This window comes from Chamaea fasciata, unplaced genomic scaffold (assembly GCF_029207755.1).
Source record: "Chamaea fasciata isolate MVZ Bird 193981 ecotype frontalis unplaced genomic scaffold, bChaFas1.0.hap1 SCAF_15, whole genome shotgun sequence".
In the NCBI taxonomy this organism is placed as follows: domain Eukaryota; kingdom Metazoa; phylum Chordata; class Aves; order Passeriformes; family Sylviidae; genus Chamaea; species Chamaea fasciata.
Window position 1 is genome coordinate 12934868 of NW_027094100.1, and position 20986 is coordinate 12955853.

The 20986-nt window shown below is 49.7% G+C and overlaps 1 protein-coding gene across 3 annotated transcripts in view; it reads left to right on the forward strand.

Moving 5' to 3' along the window:
- The first annotated feature begins 2148 nt into the window (after positions 1 to 2148).
- NSD1 (nuclear receptor binding SET domain protein 1) overlaps positions 2149 to 20986 on the forward strand; it is a 61201-nt gene continuing 42363 nt past the window's right edge. The window contains exons 1-3 of one of the 3 annotated variants that reach the window (XM_066197497.1): positions 2149 to 2163; positions 2772 to 3421; positions 18622 to 18757. In XM_066197497.1, coding sequence (XP_066053594.1) covers positions 2792 to 3421; positions 18622 to 18757 — 766 coding nt within the window. In that variant the 5' untranslated portion in view covers positions 2149 to 2163; positions 2772 to 2791. Of the gene's footprint in view, positions 2164 to 2459; positions 2566 to 2771; positions 3422 to 18621; positions 18758 to 20986 lie in introns of those variants that run through there. The other 2 variants (XM_066197499.1, XM_066197496.1) reach the window with 2 other exon arrangements.

The following is a 20986-nucleotide window of genomic DNA, read 5'->3' on the forward strand; positions in this document are numbered from 1 at the left end:
CGCAGAGCTGCCTGGGCATCGCTACCCAAGCGGTACAGCCCCTGCACACCAGTGTCCCATCGGGATGTGCTGTGCCCTGTTCCCATGGACCAAGGGCTCGCAGGGGGCAACCAGGCTGGGATGTGTCCTGGTGATGCCCTGGCTGTCCCCGCTCAGCTTGAGACGGGACACTTCAGGAGGGCAGCTGGTGAGATCCAGTGCCCAGGATACAGCTCCCCTGCTTGGAACAGCCCTAAACATCTCCCCAGGTCGCTCACTGAGCCTCAGACATCAGACTCTGCAAAGACACCCGGCGTTCCTGCTCTGCACACGCCCTGCCCGCCCCTGGAGGGGTATAAATAAACCACTAGCTTTATTTTGGGAACGTGGCAGAAACGTGCGTGGCAGGTTGTTCCAATGAGAAAGGAGGAAATTTGGCTGCTGGGCCCTCTCCCAGGTGTGCCGGGCTGCAGGCAGCTCCCAGTGAATCCAGGAGAGATGGACAACGTATTTCCCCCACTCAGGTGTAAACCAAGCGACCTAGGCACACTGGGTGATGCCCCAGCTCTGCAAAGGTGGGGAGAACTGTGTGGATACTGAAACTCAGTGCCAAGTTCATTCAGCACTGGGGCACAGCATGGCCTTGGCTCCAACATGTCACCATGGCACGTGAGCACGGAGGGAAAGGGCCTAAAATAGGTCAGATGCCACCAGCTGAGCCCTGGGCTGGGACCTCGGAGGTACAAATATGTCAGGAGCAAAACTTCCTGCCGAGTCACCCCACCCTCCGTGGGTGTGCTGAAGTGGCATGAGCTGAACATGGCAGTCTTTCTGTAGTGGCAGCACACCAGTGGGGTGATGATGTGTTGTGGACCTTGGTGTGGCTCCTCAGGAGCAGATGCTGGGAGAAATGGTTGCTCCATCACCAGCCACAGACAGAGCAGAGGGAGTGCTTGAGCAAGACCACAGGGGCACCAGGAAGCCAGGTGCCCTCAGTGGGGCTGCCAAGGTGCGCAGGCAGGGAGGAGGCAAGTCCTCAATGCCCCGCTGAAGTGCCAGCCCGCAGCCGCTCCAGGACAGCGTTTCAGCGGGGAAAAAGCTGCGCCTGCGGGGCAGCGGGGCCCGGGCAGCGGGCGCTCCCTGCCTGGGTGTGCAGAGCGGCTGCTCCGGGGCTCAGCCCGGCGGTGAGCGCGGCGCCAGCACGGTCGGGGGCTCCCGCACGGCCGGGCCGGGCTGGGGGGAGAAACAAAGGGCAGCGGCGGGCGGGGGGAGCGGGTCCGCCCGGGCAGCGCCGAGTCGAGCCCCGCGGCGGCACCCCGGGGGGCGGCAGCCCGGCCCTGCCCCCCGCGCGGCCCGGGCAGCACCGCCCCGGTGCCACATCCCCGCGCTGCCCCGGCTGCCCCCCGCCCCGTGCCTGCCCAGCCGTGCCGGTGCGGCGGCGGCGCGGCGCGGCGCCCGGACCCGTGCGGCTGGCGGCGGAGACCCCGGCCCGCGTCGGAGGTAGCGACGGAGCCGCCGCCCTCCGCGGGCCGGTTGCGGGGGGCGGCGGTGGCGGCCCGTCCCGGCGGAACGGGCGGGCGCGGGGCCGGTGCGCGCCGCTCGGCGGCGGGAGGGCGGGCGGGAGCGCGGCTGTCCGGGAGCGGCGGAGCCCGGCGAGGACAGCCAGGCCGCGGGCACCCGGCGCCGCTCCCCGGCGGGCGAGGCTCGGCAAGGCTCGCACGGCTCCGCACGGCAGCCCCGCGGAGGGCGACGGCCCGGCCCGCCGGTGCGCGGGAGGGCGGCGGGGGAGCGCGGCGGGGGCGCCGGGCCGGCCCGCGGGGCGCGGCGGACAATGGCAGGGGGTAACCCGAGCCCAGCGGGGGCGGGCGGCGACCCGCGCCACCCGCTCCGCTGACCGCCCGCGGGCACCGGCGCCGGGAGCTGTACCGGGCGGTGCACGGGGGCCGCCGCCGCCCGGGTGCCCCGCCGGGGCGCAGGGCCTGGCCGACTCCATTTTGTTGGCGCCCGCTCCGCTGCCGTTCGCAGGCCCGCGGCCTGCCCGGCGTGAGGCGGGGGGGGACGGGGGGGAGGCGGGAGGAGCGGCGGGGGAGACACTGCGGGGCCGCCCCGTCCCATCCCGCCCGGTGCCCCCTGCCGCCGCCTACGACGGACGTGCGGGCCGCGGCGCCGAGGCCGCGGTGCCGGGTGGGGGGATGCGGGGAGCGGGGCAGGCCGGGCCGGGCCGGGGCGCGCCGGGGGGGGGCAGCACTGAGCGCCCCCTCCCCACCGCCCCCCCGTGATGTGAGGGGGGGCCGTCGGGGGGGGTGCTCGTGCGGGGGGGCAGAGGGGGGAGGGGGGGGCCAGGCCCTCGCGGGCGCGCGCGCGCTGATTGGCCGCGGCCGCCGAACCCCAAGAGCGGGGGCGCGCGGGGCGGGGGCGCGCGCGCGCCCTCGCGGGATGGCGGCGGCGGCGTCGGGCGCGCGCATGCGGGGGAGGGAGGAGGAGGGAGGCGGCGGAGCGGCGGCGGGGCCTGGCCGGGCCGGGTCGGCGCGTCTCCCCATCCGCCCGCTCCGGGGGCAGGCGCCGAGCCGCCCGCGGCACCCGCAGGTGAGCGGCGGCCCTGCGGCAGCCCCCAGCAGGGCGAGCGACCCCGGCGCCGGCCGTGCCGAGCCGAGCCGGGGTGGCCGGGCCGCGGCCTGGGGCCTGTAGTGCGGCGGTGGCGGAGCGGGGCCGGCGGAGCCCAACGCGGCCCCCGGGTGCGGCTGCCATTTTGCGGTGCGGGCCGGGCTGACCCCATTGTGCTGTGCCCGCAGGTGGATGCCCGCCGCCCGGCATGGAGCAGGCCTGCGAAGTGAGCCGCCGCAGCTGCCTCGTCCCCTTCGGCACCTCGCTGTCGGCCGCCGAGCCCAAGGGCGGCCCCTTCGGCGAGGCCCGCGGCCCCGAGCCGCCCGCCATGCAGCTGGCGGCCGCCAAGCCCGGCTACGGCCAGGACCCGTCGTCCTGCTACATCCCGCTGCGCCGGCTGCAGGACTTGGCTTCAATGATCAACGCCGAGTACCTCGGCGGTGCCGCCGACGGCGGTGAGGCCCTGCCCGACCCCGGCTCGCCGGGCCCCCGCCTGCCCGCGGCGCAGGACCCTGCGGCCGAGGTGCCCCGCGGGGCCCGGGCCTTCCCCCTGCTCCTGCGGGACGGTGGAGAGGAGGCGCCGGAGGAGGGGGAGGAGGAGGGTGCCGAGACTCCGGAGGAGGAGGAGGACGACGACGACTACGACGACGACGACTGCGAGGAAGAGGAGGAGGACGACGACGACGAGGAGGAGGAGGAGGCGGCGACAGAGCCCGGCCCGCGGAGCCGCGGCCGCTCCGCTCCGCAGCGGGGCCCCGACAGCCGCCTGCAGCCGGCCGAGTCCGTGCCGGACGGCGGCCCCGGGGAGCAGCCCGAGTCCTCGGCGGCCCTGCAACTCGTAAGCACCGTCGGGGCGCGGGCGGGGGGGCCGCGGCCGCTGCCATTTTGCGGTGCGGCAGGGCCGGGCCGGGCCGGCCGCGCTGCCTCCCTCGCCCCGGCACCCCGGAGGACGGGAGCCATCTTACCGAGCGAGGGGCCGCTGCCGGGGCCGGCGCGGGCTGTCACCGCGCTCCCCGCGCACCTGTGTCCCGGCCCGGCCGCCCGCGCTCCCCCCGCCGCTTTTTCTCCCGTCAGGAATAAGAGGCATCATTCCTTCTGCCCAGCAACTCGCTGCGGAGTTCGGTGGAGTTTTTTCCCCGTTGGAAGGGGTTGTTTTTTTTTGAGCGCAGTGCAGATGAGGAGGGCAGGAGGGAGCGTTCCCATCTCCTGCGGCTCCGGCGGAGCGCTGTCAGAGGCTCTTTGTCTGGCCAGGCCTGAGGTTCTCGAGCTGTGAGACCTTGGCGGTGGCCGGGGAGAGGCCGTGTCATGGCCTGACAGACCTCACGGGCGGCAAAGCTTGCCTCTTGTTCAGGCTGATATTTCTTTTTTTTAAAATTTTTTTCTCTACACTCACAAATTTCTTTAATTATAATATAATTAATAAGCAGAAGTGATGGAACTGTAGGAGTTCTGAAAGGAGATAGTTGCATTTAGTAATCTTTTTGTGTAATTGGCTTTTGAATCCAACATTAAGGGATGTTTCTCAGTGTAACCTTTTATTTGCACCCATGTATGTATATTTCTAGTAGTTTTCGGTTGTTTGTTTTTTTGGGTTTTTTTTGTTGGTTTTTTTTTTTTTTTTTTTTTTTTTTTTTTTTTTTTTTTTTTTTGTGTGTGTGTGTGTGTGTGTATTTCTTCAGTATGTTTTTCAACATCAAGGTTCCTTGCTGGAGGATACTCTGAGCTTTAAGTATTGATGCAGGGTTTGAAGATTAGCTCCTTTGACAGAACTAATACCGAATCTTGCTCTCTAATTTCAGTAGAGCCGCTGATGCCGGACAGATTGTGCTGGTGCGTGCAGTGCTTGGGAGGCAGGATTGTGTTCCTTTGGGAGCACTCAGCGTTCCTGCGGCGTGCTCTGGGAGGTGGGGAGCACTTGTCACACAGTGCCCGTGGAAGGGGCGATTTCAGGAAGATACTGGCAGCAGCTTAATTTGTTTGTGGAACAATTCAGGCTTGTAGATACTCTTCAGCGTTTCTTGGGAAGAATCCCTTGGTTTCTGGTGGTGAAAGGCTGCTGTGGGTCTGAGATTTGTGGGTCCCTCAGCTTTGTTTTGCAGAGGAAAGCGGGGATCTCTCGCAGACATGTGCTCGGTGATGCAGTTGTGGGAGGGTCTCACTTTGTAAACAGAAGCTCGCAGAGGTACTTTCACAACAGTTGCCTTTACAACGTGCTCCACAGAACTGCAGCTGGTACAGTGACAAAACCGTCCTAGTGACGGAGCTGTTATTTGAATATGCACCGAGGGTTGGCTTTTCAGTAAAACTGCCTTACCTGTGTGCTATAGTTTAGCCTTGCTGGATTGTTCTGGCGGCTTGAAAGCACAGCTGCATTCCTAAAAAATGCAAAGAAGAAAAGTATTTTTTAGGCAGTCTGGGGTCCTGCTTTCCATAAGTCTTGCATTCATTAGTCAGTAAGTAAATGTATATTGTCTGAGTGGTCCTTCATTTTAGCCCCACTGCTTGTTGAATGGGAGAAGACAGGGATTTTCCTCTGTGCCAAGTTACTGCTGAGACAATTCAAGTTTTTTAATGGTTGAACATTACATAGTAATGAGAAATAATCAGGTTTGCTCTTCATGTCATGTATTCATTTAGGCATTTAATTCCAGTCTCATCTGTGTTTGGTAACTGGAATCAACTTCTTTTTTTTTTGAGAGCCTGCTAAAACTTAAAACACAAACGCACCCCAAAAAAAGCATCACGAATCGCTGGGAGTACTGCACAGCTGTTTGTCAAAGCTTGGCTGCACTTACAGGTATCAGCTTTATGCTGCCTGCTGATGGGGCTCCTCCACCTTACAGCAAGACTGTCTCAGAGCTTTTAGTTTTGAAGTTTATGGCTCTGAGTGTGCCACTGCTGCTCAGACTTCCTGTTTTGCCAGGAGGGATGTGTGTGTGTGTATTTCACGTGTCTGTGTCTGCCCCTTGCAAGATGTGAATTTCTCGATAGCTGCTTGCTTTGGAAAAGCCGATTTCTGAAATGTCAAAGAGTGCTTGCAGCAGAGGGCCAGAATTTGGTTTAGTCTTAAGTGGGATGCAAAGTCCACCATTTAAATAATGCCTCTGGGCAGGAGGGCTGGTGGCAGGTATTGTTTTGCATGGGGATTTCTTAATAGCCCTGGCACCTGCTGCTCTCAAACATTGCCCCAAACAGGGGAGGTTGCTCAGGTACCATTCAGTTGTAAAGAGAGATGTGCATATTCTGAAGTAAAGCTATTTTAAGTGCCAACTTAATCTTCCCTCAAGGGTGTGTGAACTTCCCAGCAGCTCCTGACAGATTTTTTGGGGGTTTTGTGGGGAAGGAAATGATAGCATCACTTCTTGGGTCTTGTTCTCCAGAGGTGGTGATGCAGTGACTGCTGGCAGCTGCTGGCTTGCTGCCTTGTGCACATGTTGGGCTATGGCCATTTAAATTTAAATGGGTGCTTGTTCTTGAATGTCTCTGTTCTTTACCATCCTGATAGTGAGTTTGTCTGTAGTGCTTTCCTGGCATTTCCAAGTTGCAGAAGCCCTGGACAGCATTATGTCGAGTTGGAGGGAGAAGTGAGTCCAGACTCCGGTGCTGGGGAGGGTGGATACTGCCACAGAAAGTCTGAGTGCCATAGATACTGCTTGAATTTAGATGCTGAGGAATTGGAGCTTGTAGATTTGTTTCTTGCAGAACTGTCATGTGGAGACTTTGTTTCTCTAATGTAACTTTTGATACCTTAATACTTCAGTTTGTTGGTTTGTTGTTTTTAGTTACTACATGCAAAGTATATTTGAGTCATTTGATTTGCAGAGTTGAGCATTTGAGGAAGCAGAGAGCTCTTGGATTCAGGTACATCTGGGGCACTCCTGCTGTGTGTACGTTTTGCATTCACAAGCTGTTTTCTCCATGGGACCCTGATGGTTTCAGACTTAGGGATGTGCAGAGGCTTGCATGAGGCTCAGTGTTGCTCTTCCTTATTATTTCCTTATTGTCCTTTTCCCACAATGCTGGAGTGTGGTGTGTGGGTAATGACAGTGAGGAACTGAGGTACAGGGAAATCTAGAGTCAGATGTTTTATCCTCAGGAATGGCTGCTTCCAAGGGCTGGGTGTGAGGAATGAGTGAGGCGTGTGTGTAAGGCTCCTGGACGGTTTTTGCTTTACCAGAATCACACTGTTTGCACTGTGTTAGAAGTACTGAAGGCCAGCAAAGTCCTCTCTAGAATTATTCCATGGTGAACTTGGGTTCTGTTCTTTTCCGCAGCTTTGGGAGGGTGCTCTTGTTATAAAGTGTTGATGTTGCCTTTGTGAGAGTTACTCTGGTGGTTTATTAGCTGATGTGTCTGGTGCCATTTCTCTCTCTGCTAAAAATAAAATGAAGGAACCAAAGCCACGTGATCCTCACTACTCCTGTAAACATTTCTGAAAGAATCTCCTACTACAGACTGTTGATCCGAAGTGTAACTAACTACTGATAACATCAGTATATCCCTGAGATACTGTAGATTTGGCAGTGGTTTGTTTTAGCAGGCTACATAAATTTCCTTGGTCAATTGACGTCTTCCTAGTGAGGAGATGAACCCTGTTTGGTTATCAGTGATTCCTGCAAGCATCGTCTCCCACTCTGTGCACCTGGAGAGAGCAGGGTCTTTGTGTGCTACTGTGCCCATGCCTTTGATCTTGCACACATCCCCCTTTGCCACTAGGATTTACACTGTTTGGAAGATGGTATTATTTCATGGAACAGAGCATGTGGCTGGATCTTGCCTTGCTGTGCATCCTGATGGCACCCACCAGGCCTTGTACTGAAGGGCATCCCTGTTTCAAATAGCTCTAAACTCATGTATAAAGGACTTCAGCCACGGTGGGTGTCCAGAAGAATAGGAATTTCCACAGTGAGGGCCCTGTCCTGGCCTGTGTTATTATTGCTTGACCATAAATTTTTGAGGTCCTTAATGACTTCATGCTCTCACAGCATGATGATGCTGCATTGCCACTTGGTCATGGTGGAGGTGTGAATGGGTGGGTGTTAGGAACTGTCACAGGAGGACCTCCTGTGTGTGAGAGTGTGAGAGCAGCTCATTCTGAGGATTTTGAACAGTCTGTAGGATCCAGAGCTCTCCTGCACAGCAGGTTGGATCCTGGAAGCGTTTTATCATAGCATTTGGCTGAGATTGCCCTTCCTCTCCTTGTTTCATTGTATTTGTTCTCTGATTGCTGAATAGGTGTGAAATATCTGTTTGTGTACTTTGTGTTACAGGAAGTGACTTGGTTTCTCTAGAAAATACCTGGCTTGCCATGTGAAATTTGAATGACTGATGCTTTTGCGGTTCGTGTTCTAAAGCTGAACCTGTCTGTTTGCAAATAGCAAAACCAGAGGTATTTTCTTGCAGATTGGACAGTTTTGAAAGTGATGTTTTACGGGATGTGGCGACAGAAACCTCTGTGTAGTTTATGCTTTCTAAATTTAAAACTCTAATTTTAAAACTTGAACAGGAGAGAAGTTGTTCAAGCAATGTCCTGGTTAATATACTCCTTGCAGTTTTAAGCCTGGCAATAGGAGCAATTAAATTGGCTTTTGCAGGTGTTTTTTTTGGGCTGGATGCTGCCTCTCAGGCTTTGTTAAAGGACTGTATGTGCTGGTGATTTCTTTTGGAAGAGTGTATCTCCCACAACTTGAACCTTTTTTCCCTAACAAATCTTAGGTTGTTGAGGGTAAAGTGATTCAAGTTTTACTGTTTAAACTTCTTCTCAAGCCTTGATAAAATCAGCGATACTGTCTGAGTTTGATGCTGTAGGAGTAACCTTTGACTTCAGAGCAGCATATTCTGCATGAAGTCAGGGATTTGTTCATTGCCTCTTGCAATGTAGCAGCTTCTTGTTGCACCTTGTTACACCCTTGTTCCCAGAAGTGGGGTTAAACTGTGTGATGTGCAAGTTATTAAATGGGTTTGGTTTTTTTTCTATTTCCCCAAGTTAACTGAAAAAATCTGTGGGTCAGTCAAGAGGTGAACTCTGAATATGGTCAACAAGCTACTTGATCCCCAAGAAAAAGGCAGTGTTCTCTAAGATATAATTGAGATGGTATTTCAGAAAAATATATTTGTAACTCAGAAATTGGTGTTACAGATGATAATCAATTTTCAGTGCAGTTGCTTGGAATATACTTCTGCTTTTCTTGCCTGTGACTGACAGCTTATATATAGTAACTTTGATTGCTTTTCAATTATTTGCTCTGGCATTTAGAAAGGTAAAGGGAATGGAAACATGGGAAAGAAGAAATCTTAGCAGGCAGGGGGTTGTCCTGGGAGTTAAAAAACTCAACAGTTTAGGTGAATGCCACTTCTAATACCAAAAAACTTTGACCTATGTTTTGTTCTGTCTGCGCAGAGCCATCTGTGGGATGGTAACATGAGGGAGTTTGGCATGGCTGCAGAGCTGTGGTGCCATGCTGAGGAAAACTCTGAGGTGGAAGGTTTGGAGTCCCACTGGTTCAGTCCTGGGTAGGAGCACAGGCATTGCTTTGGCTGATCTGCGTGGGTGCTCCTTACCCCAGTGCCCAGGAGAGGGGAAGATGCTGCCCATGTGTTGGAGCAGGTGCCAGCTGAATTGCTGTGTCCTTGTTAAATTAGAAATCTGGTTCCAGTGTGGCTGCTGACAGTAGCTCTGCAGCAGTGATTAAATGTGCGACAGAGATTAAGGTGGCCGGGGTGTCCATCCATCTCTTTTGTGCCCAAAAGCATTGATGAAGCCAGGAGGAATTTCAGCAGTGTGTCTTGCCTCTACTGAAGGATGGTAAAGCACTTGTTAAAATTGACATACTGACTCTTTGTGGTTATCATTAAGATTTATCTCGCATGGTTCTTTGGAAAAATGGCAAAGAGAAGTTGGGAGAAAAGTCACCTTGTGTATCACTTCTTTCCCTCTCAAGGACAGGCTGGTGCTGGCTGGGTGCCTTCACTGCTGTCTCTAACACAGCTGGGCCAGAAGGGTTGTGCTGAGTAGTCCCAACTCATTGCCTGGACTAGTTGTAGCCTTGGCAGTGACAGAGCTGCCCAGTCCACAGGTGAATGAATGACTTTTCCAGCAGCATTCCCTGCTGTCTCCCTGGGGCTGCTGGGGTTCTGGGTGAAGAGCAAAGCTGCAGGTGGAAGGGGCACCACATGAGTGGCATCAGGGGAGTGTTTTGGGTGCACTGTTGGTGGCTGATCACAGGGAAAGGGCAGCACATCTCTAGTCCTGGAGGCTTTCCCCTGTGTTTTCCTATGCTCTTCCTCATGGGGTAGGCCAGTGGGGTAGGAAGGGTTGGCAAGAAAAGCTTTGAGCAAGTTCTTGATAGGGAACTTGTTCTGTTGGTTACGTGCAGTAATTGGGACAGCTGGGGTTGCTGCTGGAGATAGCACATCCCACTGCTGGGCTCTTCAGGAAAAAACAGTTTAGTAGTAAAATAATTGTAGAGTAAAATAGCGGAGTAATTTGTTTTAACTTTCCAACAGCCATCAGAAATAATGCACTGGGGGCACCTTTTATATTTTCAGGCATTGACTTTTGCGTGTGAGACACCAGAAGTGTTGAGTTGGGTGGAGCAATTCCAGTGTGTCATCCAAACCAGAGAATGGAATGCCTTTTGGTGTGGTGTTCTTTAGGAAAGAGTGAACAGCGAATTTCCTGCATGGTAGTATCTCAGCACACTGGAAACTGGCAGTTTCTTTTTCAGCTCCTGTAGTGCTTGCAGTGCTGAGTGTGCAGTGAGGCTCTCCTCTCAGCCCTGCTTGAAGCTTCCATGTTCCACTTGTTTTGGAGGAGTGTGTTCATGACTTTCCCTCCCACTGTTGGTGGAAAGATAGAAACCTGCTGTTGCCTAACACAAGAAGGGTGAGGAGCAGAGTGGTTATCACCCTTACAATAGTTGCTCTCCTTGCCCTGATGTTACTTTGTTGTTTGGTTTTCCTAAGCACCTGTTCAGACTTCCTACTGTTCTGGCTAATGTGGTGACTGCCCGCAGATTTCTAAATAACAGCAATAAAACAAGTCAGATTCCTCTTGATTCTAGTTGGCTATCCTCTCACAGTATGTTCACAGTGTTTAGGAGGCTGGATTCATCACAGAAAGGTTTGGAAGCCTCTTGGAAGCATAAGTTTTTAGTAGTACCTGTTGCCTGAAGCGTGAACCTTTCTCAGGTCATGGCTTTGAGTGTGGATATCAAGAAATAAATAAGTTTAAGGTAAATTTACTACCCTGCTAGTGTTCAAAAATTGATATTTCAATTTTAGTAGGAATTCAGAAAAAGCAGTCAAAATTTTAAGTGCAAATTAAAACTTAATTTTATATGAATAGAAATTTTATTTCTTTTTGGAAAACGGGTGTTGTAGGGTAGGGGGTCTTACATGCTGAATGCCACCTCGTTTTCAGGAGGTTGGGGTTTCGTGTAAGAGGCATCTTTTTATTTGGACTAACAAAGTGGGATTATCCCTTCCTTTCCTGTGAGTAAATAAAAACTTCTGCAGAAAATGAGATTTGTAAACCTCCCCCCCTTAAATGTTTGTTGCTTTTAAAGAATCCCATGGACTTAAACCAAACAACATCCACAACCAAAACAAGCAACAAGGCAGTTAATTTAATTCAACCCAAACTCACACTTTTTATCTGTTGAGGTTCTAGCACCGTACTCTTTGCACTGTACATGTTGTTCTCTAGTTCTGCTTAATTCTGGTTACAGCTTAAGCTGTAATGAATAGAGCACGCATTCTAACATTTTATACATACATAAATGAGAATAGCCGAGTTTCATTTTGCATAGTTTGAGTCTGTTTTTCGTTTCATGGATTTAGAAACTTCATGTCTGAAAAATGAGCACTGTGTTTATCTGATGCCTTGCTTGTGAACAATTTGATAATACATAGAGGAGCATAAAAGTAAGGCTGAAAAGGGGACAAATCTGATGACCTGGTTTCAGTTAGTGGTTTTTTCGCTTGTTCTCTGACATAAGAAGATATTTGTGGGTAATTGTTGTTTGTGAGAATTTGCAAAGTTTTGGTAATGCCAGCAGTTCCTCGCTTGCTGAAACAATTAGTGCTGATTAAAAGAGCCAGATTTAAAGAGAATGTGGTTTATCATTTAAAATGTATGCGGATAAGCAAGTCTGAGAATCTGTCCTCTGCTTCAGGCTCCTGGAAGTGGTCTGAAATCTTCTGTGTATTAGTGGATTTCTCTCCACCAGGGATCTGGGTGAGATCATACTCCTCCTCTCCCACTTCCTCCTGCCTCCCTCAAACCTTGCTGTCAGGTGCATTTCTGGTAGTTAGGATGCTGAAGTGCCAAAGTTTTCTCTTGTGCTGCACTTCCATCCAATCCATAAGGAAAGCTATCTCCACCAGTGAAACAGGGATGCTGTTACTTAGTTATTTTGGAGACTGAAACTTGGTGTTGTCTTGTCAGTACATTCTTTATTTAAAATCTTTATGTGGATAACTCCTGAACTTGATAGAAATGCTTCAGGATGTAGGAATTACTCAAAGTAGTCCAATCTGCTCTCTTGATTTTAAGCTTTCAGGGTAGTTCATACATTCATATGGACCCTGAAAAACTTCAGTACCCTGGAAAAACGGTGGTAAAAACTGGCCAAAGACGACAAATACCCACAAGCATCTTGATAACAGAAGTTTGGTCTGTATCATAATCTCTGCTGTGTTTTTTGCTAGTGAATATTTAATTAGTAAGTATTTAACACTTCTGGATGATAATAGTCCCAGATAAGAGGTGGTATACTTTTTCAGACATGAATGTAGGTCAGACGCCTATTTGCTTTTTGCTGCAGAGCTGAAGCTGAAGGAAGACTGGAGCAGTTGGGATGAAGGGCATGCCCCCAGCAGCACAGTCTGCCCATGGGCTTCCAGCAGGCTTTTCCAGCTGCTCTGTTTGATTTAAAGCTTCCCATAAAGTGCCACTGTGATTATTGCTCTGGTTTCTTCAGATGTGCCATTGTGTGCTGTGGTTAAGGTGAGGGTTTTGTCCATATGGGCTCCAGTTGGGCCGATCCCTTTCCTTGTGCAGCGATTGATTCCTTTAAGTTTTGTCACAGTGAGTGCAGGGTCAACATGGCAGCTTTTCTCTGTAAAGGCTTAAAGGTCCTGTGCTTGGTGATGGTACTCTGTGTGGAGGAAAGTTTGGTGATCTCTGTTTGCTTAGTTTCAAATATTTATTCAGCTATCAAGTACATACAATTTAATTTTCTCTCCATTTTCTTTTTTCTTTTTTTTTTTTTTTTCCCACTGGTTTGGTTTTAATTTCAGAAAAGCTTCTTTAAAACATGAATCTTTGCTTATGAGAACTATTTTTTCTGGCTTCCATCACAAGCAGTTACTGATTTTACTTTGTTGTTGTAGTTGGTATCTTCTCCTTTTTATCTTTCCATGCAGCATTCCCAAGCAAAGGTTATTTCCCAGTTCCTCTCTTTCCTTCCCTCTGTGTCTGTTCATTTCTCAGTGCACAGGTCTTGGGGCTGAGTGAAGTAATGAACCATGGATCACTCAGACTTCTTTCCATTATCCCTTCATTAAGAGCGGTACAGAGGTAGGAGTTGACCTTTTAACTGTCTGTCAGCAGCAGTCACTGTATGGGAATTGCATCCATTGCTGCTTCATTTCTGTGACCCAAGTTAAAGGATCTGATGGCCTGGGACGGGAGTTGTATGGACAGAGGGATAATCCTGAGTGCTGAGGTTAAAACTGCTCTGCTTTGTCTTAAACTCTGCTAACTCTGTGAGGTTGTGCTGTAGCTGGAGGGAAGTTCTATCTCCTGAAGACTCTTGGAGTAGCTTTAGCAATGCCTTTCCAGGCTTGTTCTGGGAGTATTTTAATAGGGAGAACTTGCCCCAGTTGCTGCCTCTCCTTTGTGAGGGCAGAGGATGAATAACCTGTTCCACTAAAATGGCAGGAGCTGGGAGTGGCCTGTCCTAGGCACAGGGTACCTGTGACACCAGGGGTTGGTTGTGCTAGTGGATAAATTCATTATGGAATCACAGGATGGTTTGGGTTCAAAGGGGCCTTAAAGACAATGTAGTTCCAACACCCTGCCATGGGCAGGGACACCTTCTGTTAGATGAAATTGCTCAGAGTTCCATCCAGCCTGACCTTGAACACTTCCAGAGATCCAGGGGCAGCCACAGCATCTCTGAGCAACCTGTACCAGGACCTCACTACCTTCGCAGGGAAGAATTCCTTCCTCACATTTAATCTAAACCTATTCACAGATTACGGCCATTGCCCTTGTCCTGTCTCTCTGTGTCCTTGTAAGTCTCTCTCCAGCAGACGGTTTGGCCCAGGCTATCCAGGTGCCTTCAAATGTCATCTTTCCCTCAAGTTTGTTTTGGTAGGGTTTTTTTCTGGGAAAAAAAGCTGTTGATTTTCAGTCGGTTCAGCCCTATCTGGCGTTGGTGGCTTGTAGGAATTAGATGGACTTCTTGTCATCTCAGAATGTTAGGAAAAATTAATGATCACCAAACTTAAAGGAAAAAATGGTGGTGGTAGGGGCAGGCTGTGGACTAATCCTCAGCAAGCTTCCAGTTCTAACTAATAAGAAGAAGGTATTGGGAACAACTTTATCCTGGGCATAGATGGAATGCAGGGAGAAGAATGAGAGTTGCTGGCCTGGGAATGGGAAGGTTTGCAGAGAGCACTGGAAGTTTAAGGGGCAGAGTTGTTGCTGTTTCTGCCCCTGGCAGTGATGTTTGGGCCGGCTCATGTGTGGGGTGTGGCAGCTGCCAGTGTGGTGAGATCTGCTCAGGAGATATCCCTATCCCATGCTGCTGCTGCAGGGCCCTGGGCACGTATCTGCTGTACACTCAGAGGAAAAGGTTCTTAGTGTCATTGTTTACACTGTATTGGTTAATTACCCTTTGGATGTGGCCGCCTCCTTTATTTTCATCCTTGGCTTTAATTCTGTCCGGTTTGTGCCTGAAACAGGCTTGGCAGGATCTACCTCCATTATTTTGGGGGGTCAGTGTCTTCTTTCTTGCTTTTCTTCATCATCCTTACACACAGTCTCTTTTGCTGCCCCAGCCTTTCTGCAAAACATGTTCTGTCCCTGGCTTCATTGAGTAACATTGTTTATAATTGAGTCAGGAATAAACTGTAACAGAGCTTTCTTGGCAAAGTATTTCCACAATGTCTTTCCGAATCAGGTCTGAATTGGAAGTACAATGGCTGCAGATCAGTGCTTGATCTCTGGACAGTTGTCTCTTTGGGTATGTGAAATTGCAAATCTGAAATTGCCTGTAACAGCAGACATATCTCTGCCCCTTTGTGTGCAATTCAGTCTTGCTGTGGCTCTGCCAAGGTGGTCACATCCCTGGTCACGCTGCTGGAGCACGTGGGGTGTCTGCAGCTGCGTCTCCAGCTGCACTGGAGGGGCTGGTGCTGCTCTGATTTTTATTCAGAGATGTCCAGTGCTGAAGGAAAGGTCCACCCTGTGGCTGTCAGCATTGTTTGTGTTTGTGGGCTTCTACTTTGTGCCACTTCTTCCCAGCAAGATGAATGGGTTGAACAACAGCTTCTAGTGACAGAGCCAAGAGTGGTTACTGGATAAGGGTTATTTTTTTCCACTTTTTAATGATGTGGCTATTTTCCAGGGAGGAAGATTGGTGACAGACAGTTGAGGATTGACAGTATGTTTAGCAGAATAAAAACACTTGGAAATTTAAACTTTATTTGCTTGATACATTTCATTATTTGCTGTATGGTGAGAATTTCAGGAGGATAAAGGTACTTGGCTAATAGGAAGCCTCCTTCTCGTGAAGCTGAGCACCAACATTTGGTATTTCACTTGGTGAACTGTGGACTGGTGTGTTTGGTTGGCATCGTACAAGAGATGACTTTGCAGGTGGTTTTTGTGTCATCCTGCTGCTGAATCTTGGCTTGTGACCCCTTCCACAGTGATCATTTGGGGTCTTTGGTAGGGAGGGTTTGATTAAAAATGTCCGCAAGGTACAGTCTTGTTTTGGCCAAAAATAGCACAGAGTGATCTGAAATGCTGCATATCATCTCGAGTTTAGGCTGTAGCTTGTCCCATCTGAGCAGCAAATTAGTACCAAACATTTCATAACAGAGTAGACAGTTCTGACTCCCTTGAGGAGAACATCAAACAAAACAAAACAGTTGTTCCTCTTCAATGGAGAAGGTCCTGTCCTTTCCTTCCTCATTAGCCAAGGCTCTTACCTGCTTTAATTTCTTCACTGTATCTCCACTGGAGTTACAACGTGGCTGTTGACCAGTCTGCAGTGGTTCACAAATTTTCTTGTTATTTAAATACTTGAATATTTCCGTGCTCTGAAGGTGAACAGTGTTGTGATCAGATGTAGGGGACTACATCTGAAATTTGTTTCTTTAAAAGACTTGGGCTTTCCCTAGCTTACAGAGAAGTCACCATTACTGCAGGGCTAAATTTCTAAATTTTTGGCCATCAGGATTTATCAGCAGTTTGATCTTGGCGTAGTAAATGCTAATTTTAATAGGAGTGAAATTGGTTGTATTCTGACATAAGAAGTGTATGCTTTGGGGCTATAATTTTTCTATCATGCTGCAGAGTTTAAAAGAAGAGACTTAACTGTACCTGGGAAGGACAATAACCACTGCTTTTGCTTCTCTGCTGTTGGCTTTTCAGTGTTACACGTTTTGAAAGTCCCTAGCAGATTTTTTTTCCCTGTGTAAAGGAAAAAATGCTAAGACAACTCTGGCAGGTTGGCGGGATGTAGGGGGAGTCTAGAGGAAAATTATGCTAGACAGTGACCTGCTGCAGAGCATCCTGTCACAAGGCTCTCCCTCAGGACATGCTGCTTCCTGATGTGCCTCGGTGACCCCGCTGGTGGGGACTTTGTGCTGGGTGATGGTGAGTCCAACACCTGACTGCTAATGCTGGGGAAATGAGAGAGGAAACTGGGCAGGAATGAGAATAGCTGCTGACTTCTTGGAAAGAGGTTTAGGCATTGTCTGAATAGTTTCTTGAAAGCCACCTTTTTACTCGGCTGGGGTGTTGGAGGTTGACAAAGAGTTGATTTAAATGCAGACTTGCCTAAGGGCAGGGGTTGTGGGTGTGCTTCAGGTGGATCAATGTGAATGGCTCTGGCAAATCTCCAGTGAGGTTTTACTGCTCCATCCAGTGACGGGTGCTCCGGTTACAGTTGTCAGTAAGATGCACGTCTATTGTATGTGTATGGGCAGCATCGGAGATAATCAGCTGGGATATACATGTGCCCCTCAAAGCCCAGGCTGGAAATCTGTGTAAAAAAAAAATTTTTTTTGAGGCCAAAATCACATTTACAAGACCTCAAGTCGGAAACAGACCAGGAAAAAAAAAAAAAAAAAAAAAAAAAAAAGGCAGGGTGGGAGGGTTTGCATCTGAAAGTTCATCTGCATTTTAAAAGCAACAGCCAAGGCAGCACCTCTGGTTCCTGTGCTCATAGATACAGCTGGAGACACAGAGCCTGCAGCAAGGCCCTGGCTGAGAGAGGAGCTGCAGCCCCCTGCCCGGTGCTGTTCACATTCCCTGTTCCTGAACTCCTGCTCAGCAGTAAGTTATTGTGTGGCTTTTGATGAGTGAGTGAAAAGAATTTCAATAACGTAGTCTTTAACCTCATTACGTGCCTTTTTATCATGTGACAGGGTTTATTCTTTTGTGTTTTCTTTAACCACATGAAGAAGACACATAAAACTCAATGAGAAACGGGATATACCTTTTATTAGAGAGGTCTGTTGTGTTTTAGTTGCTGGGATGTTGAAGTGGGTATGGCAAGAGGCGTGCCTCGAGCAGGGTGGTTAGCAGGATGGAGAAGTGAAGCAGAAAGGTGTGTGTACTTTATTGAGGAGCTTTTTAAAGCATTTAAGCTCACAGCTTTAATGAGGAGCATATTGCTTGTGCTCATTGCCAGGAAAAATACCTGGAGTGCTTCTTGGAGCTCCCAAAATGCTGAATCCACCTGGGACATGTTGGTGGGTGCAGCTAAACAGGCAGGATACCTCACAGCTGGATACAGGGACTCTTGTATCCTGTGAAAACCTATTGTATCTCGTCTTGGCTCAATTATTCACAACACCAAAGCTCCTGGATCCTCTCCTTGGCAGAGGTCCTGCTGGTAAAGCACATCCAGCCAGAGAGGCTTCGCAAACAGCGCGGGATCTGCTCTCAGCTCTTGGGCAGGGACACAGAAGTGGCATTAACCAACTTCAGGGTTTGTGTATTGAAAGATTTCGGTGTTCTTGTGGCTGCTGCAGGGCCCTGAGAAACCTAGTGGGTTTGGGTAACTGTGTCTGCAGAGTTGATACTTGTGAGCAGGCAAGGTCACTGTGTCTGTCTGTGTCCTCGAGGCGGGTGACTGCTGTTACACTCCCTTTCTGCTCAGTAGTTTTGGGGCAAAGCAGCACCAGATCTGCTCATACAAGGTAAACATTAGTATATAAGATTTTTTTTGTGGTTGTACCTGTCTTTGGTTTCAAATATTTTATGGTGAAGCTTTTTCCTGAGCACATCTGAGAATCTGAGAATCAGGAAAATTACTAACTTGTAGATACCAACTTTTTTTTTTTTTCCCCAGTTGATAAACACTTAATTTGCTGTTCTTATCATGTTTCAGTCAGGAAAATTCCACTGTCTCTTACTACTACTTTTTTCATATGTTGCAACCTTTGAAATGAAAAACCTGGTGTTGGTGAAATAATGGGGTCTAGTAGTGACTCCAAATATTTACCTGTTCAAATGTGTGAAGTTTGAGTGCAGTCATTTACCAGAGGTCATGTTACTTACTAAAAAAATAACAAAAACCTTCTCAAATCCTCTTATTGTTTTGTTCTTTCAGAAGAATGGGGAGAACCATTGTGTTCTTTGAAGGTGTAGGAGCCACTAAGTAAAATCAGGACTTGCTTTTTAATGTAAATGTCTCTGCTGTCCCGTGTAATCTGCGCACAGGGGGGGAGGCAAATCTCTTCAAAAGCATCTGGAGCTTTAGTGATTTCTTGTGTTCTGGTTTTTCCCCAAAGATCCAAGCCAAGAAGAAACCTCCTCCAGTGAAGTATGAAGTTGGGGATCTTGTTTGGGCCAAGTTCAACAGACGCCCATGGTGGCCATGCACAATTTGTCATGACCCAGTGCTGGACTGTCACTCAAAAATGAAAGGTACTGTATCTGCTCAGACCACAAAGTGAAGGTGTCGTGTGTGGCAGGATGCTGCAGTTCTTAATTAATTTTGAAAGCGTTTCTGGCCTTTGAAAGGTGTGAAGAAATAGACTCTGCTGTGGAAAACAAGACCTGGATTCATAAAGTAGAGCTAAGTGAGGGAGGTGGCAGGAAGAAGAAGGGAATTGGGGGTGGTGAAGTGGCACAGATAGCTGTTGGACTTTTAGGCTTTTCTTTCCAGACAATAGGAAAGACAAATAGCTGGGCTAAGCTCAGGGCAGTGCAGAAGAAGAAGCAGCCTCTCAAAAAAGTTATGCAGAGAAAAAGGAGATGGATCAGAGAGGTGCAACAGATGAGGAAGCAGAGCTGAGAAGATTAGGGTGTGTGAGGACACAGAGTGTCGTTCTTGGAGACAGGGAGGCTGGAGGGCCTGAGGAGTGGAGTGTGGGCTAATGCAGTGTAGCTGCTAAACGCCTGAAGGTGTTATGGGAGCATGTGCATGGAAGTGAAAGTTTCGGGTCTTGTTTGGCACAAGAAAGTAAGGGGCTGTTGATAGGGAAGTTCTGGAAAAACTAAGAGATAGAGCCTCATATGTGAATGTTTAGGGTATAGTGTGAGCGAGCTGAGAGTGAGGAGGAGAGATGGGCAAATATGACAGAGCTGTGTGTGCTTGACCACAGGAGAGAGCCAGGAGGGGAGAAAGAGAGTCTTAAAAGATCAAGACAGAGGTGAGTGATGGAGAGAACAGAAGGGAAGTGATGAATTGTTTGCTTTTAGTATCGTACCAGATGCCACGGGGAGACTGCCACAAACAGAAAGGCTTATCTGTTCCTGGTTTCCCCTTCTGATTCTTATTGTTCTGTGGGCAACTGGAAACCCCTTGGACTGGTGTCCCCTGCCACTGACAGCTCTAGACTGGTGAGATTACCACTCACTACTGTATTTCTCTCCAGGTTTTGTGGCCCTTGCCAGCCTAAGCACAAGTGCTGGGCATGAGTGGAGTTCTTTTTGAATGGCCATCAGCTCAGTGCTGCTGCTGTTTCTCTAGAGACCTAAGTAGCTTTTCCTACGTGAAGCTCACATCATCCCCAAGCCTGGTTGCTGAAGTATTCTTTCTTCACCTCCCCCTTCATCCTTAGGGAGGCATTTATCCTGGTTCTAGAGAATATTGAATGTACTGTCTGAAGTAGTCTTTTTCCAGCTCTCAAAGTCCTGTCGGAGATGTTTCCAGAAGATACGCTGATATATATTCTCTCCCCATATCCCTTCTCATGAAGTTTTGGGCAGGATTTAATGTATGTAGCTGTCCAGTATTCCCCTCTCAGCCTGTGCATGAGGAGTTCTAATAAAGGAATTCTGCAGGGAGGAAAAGCTCTGTTAGCAAGTTCCAGGAAGGCTTGGTGTCCAGCCACATGATGGACTCTCCCATCATTGTTTTATCTGTGTTCAAAGCAGTGGAGCTCAGGGGAAAATTGTATTTTCCAGCTGTGGCTGTATGTGCACTGCTTGTCCTCCCTTCCCAGTGCCAAGGTGGCAAAGCAGGTGTATCTGAGCTCTGGCACTTTTGGGCAGGAAGAGCTGGGCTCTGTGTGCACTGTAGGAAGCACAGTCCTACTGCCTTGGCTCTCCTGTTGCCAAGGGAACAAGCCCTTCAAAACAAGGCAGGTCGCTTCAACCTCATCATTTGTGCTGAAAGCTCTTCTCCTGGGATTTGAGGAATGGTGTTTAGTTAAAGGCAGTTTACCTTTTCTCAGCAAGCTCTTGACTTGAAAGATTTTTGGAGCTGGAAGGTGTAGGCTCAATGGCTTGAGTCCCAGAACTGTGAATGGGGTGGATGAAGCCTGTGATCTTTGCACTTGGTTTGATGTTGTTCTGGTCATTGTTTGTCATCCTCTCAGTGGTCTTGGTTGGAATCTCAATTTCAGCATCAGTTAAAGCCAGGCTGCCACACTCTGCTGGCACCCTGGAAGAGGCAGCACAAACCAGATGGGCTGGAAGTATAATCTGCCTGTTCAGAGGGTGAAGGTGTTTCCGTGAGAAGGTTAACACATTGCAGAAAACTGCTGGGGGAAGTTTATGTCCCTTGTTTTCAAGTGTTGTTAGCTCTGTTCTAATGCTTGTGACCTGTCCTTTTCCACCAGCACACCCAGTAGTGATCCAGTTCTTATTTGTACCATGTGTGTTCAACATTCTTCCATAGAAAGTACCTTTTAAAAATCTTTGAATGTG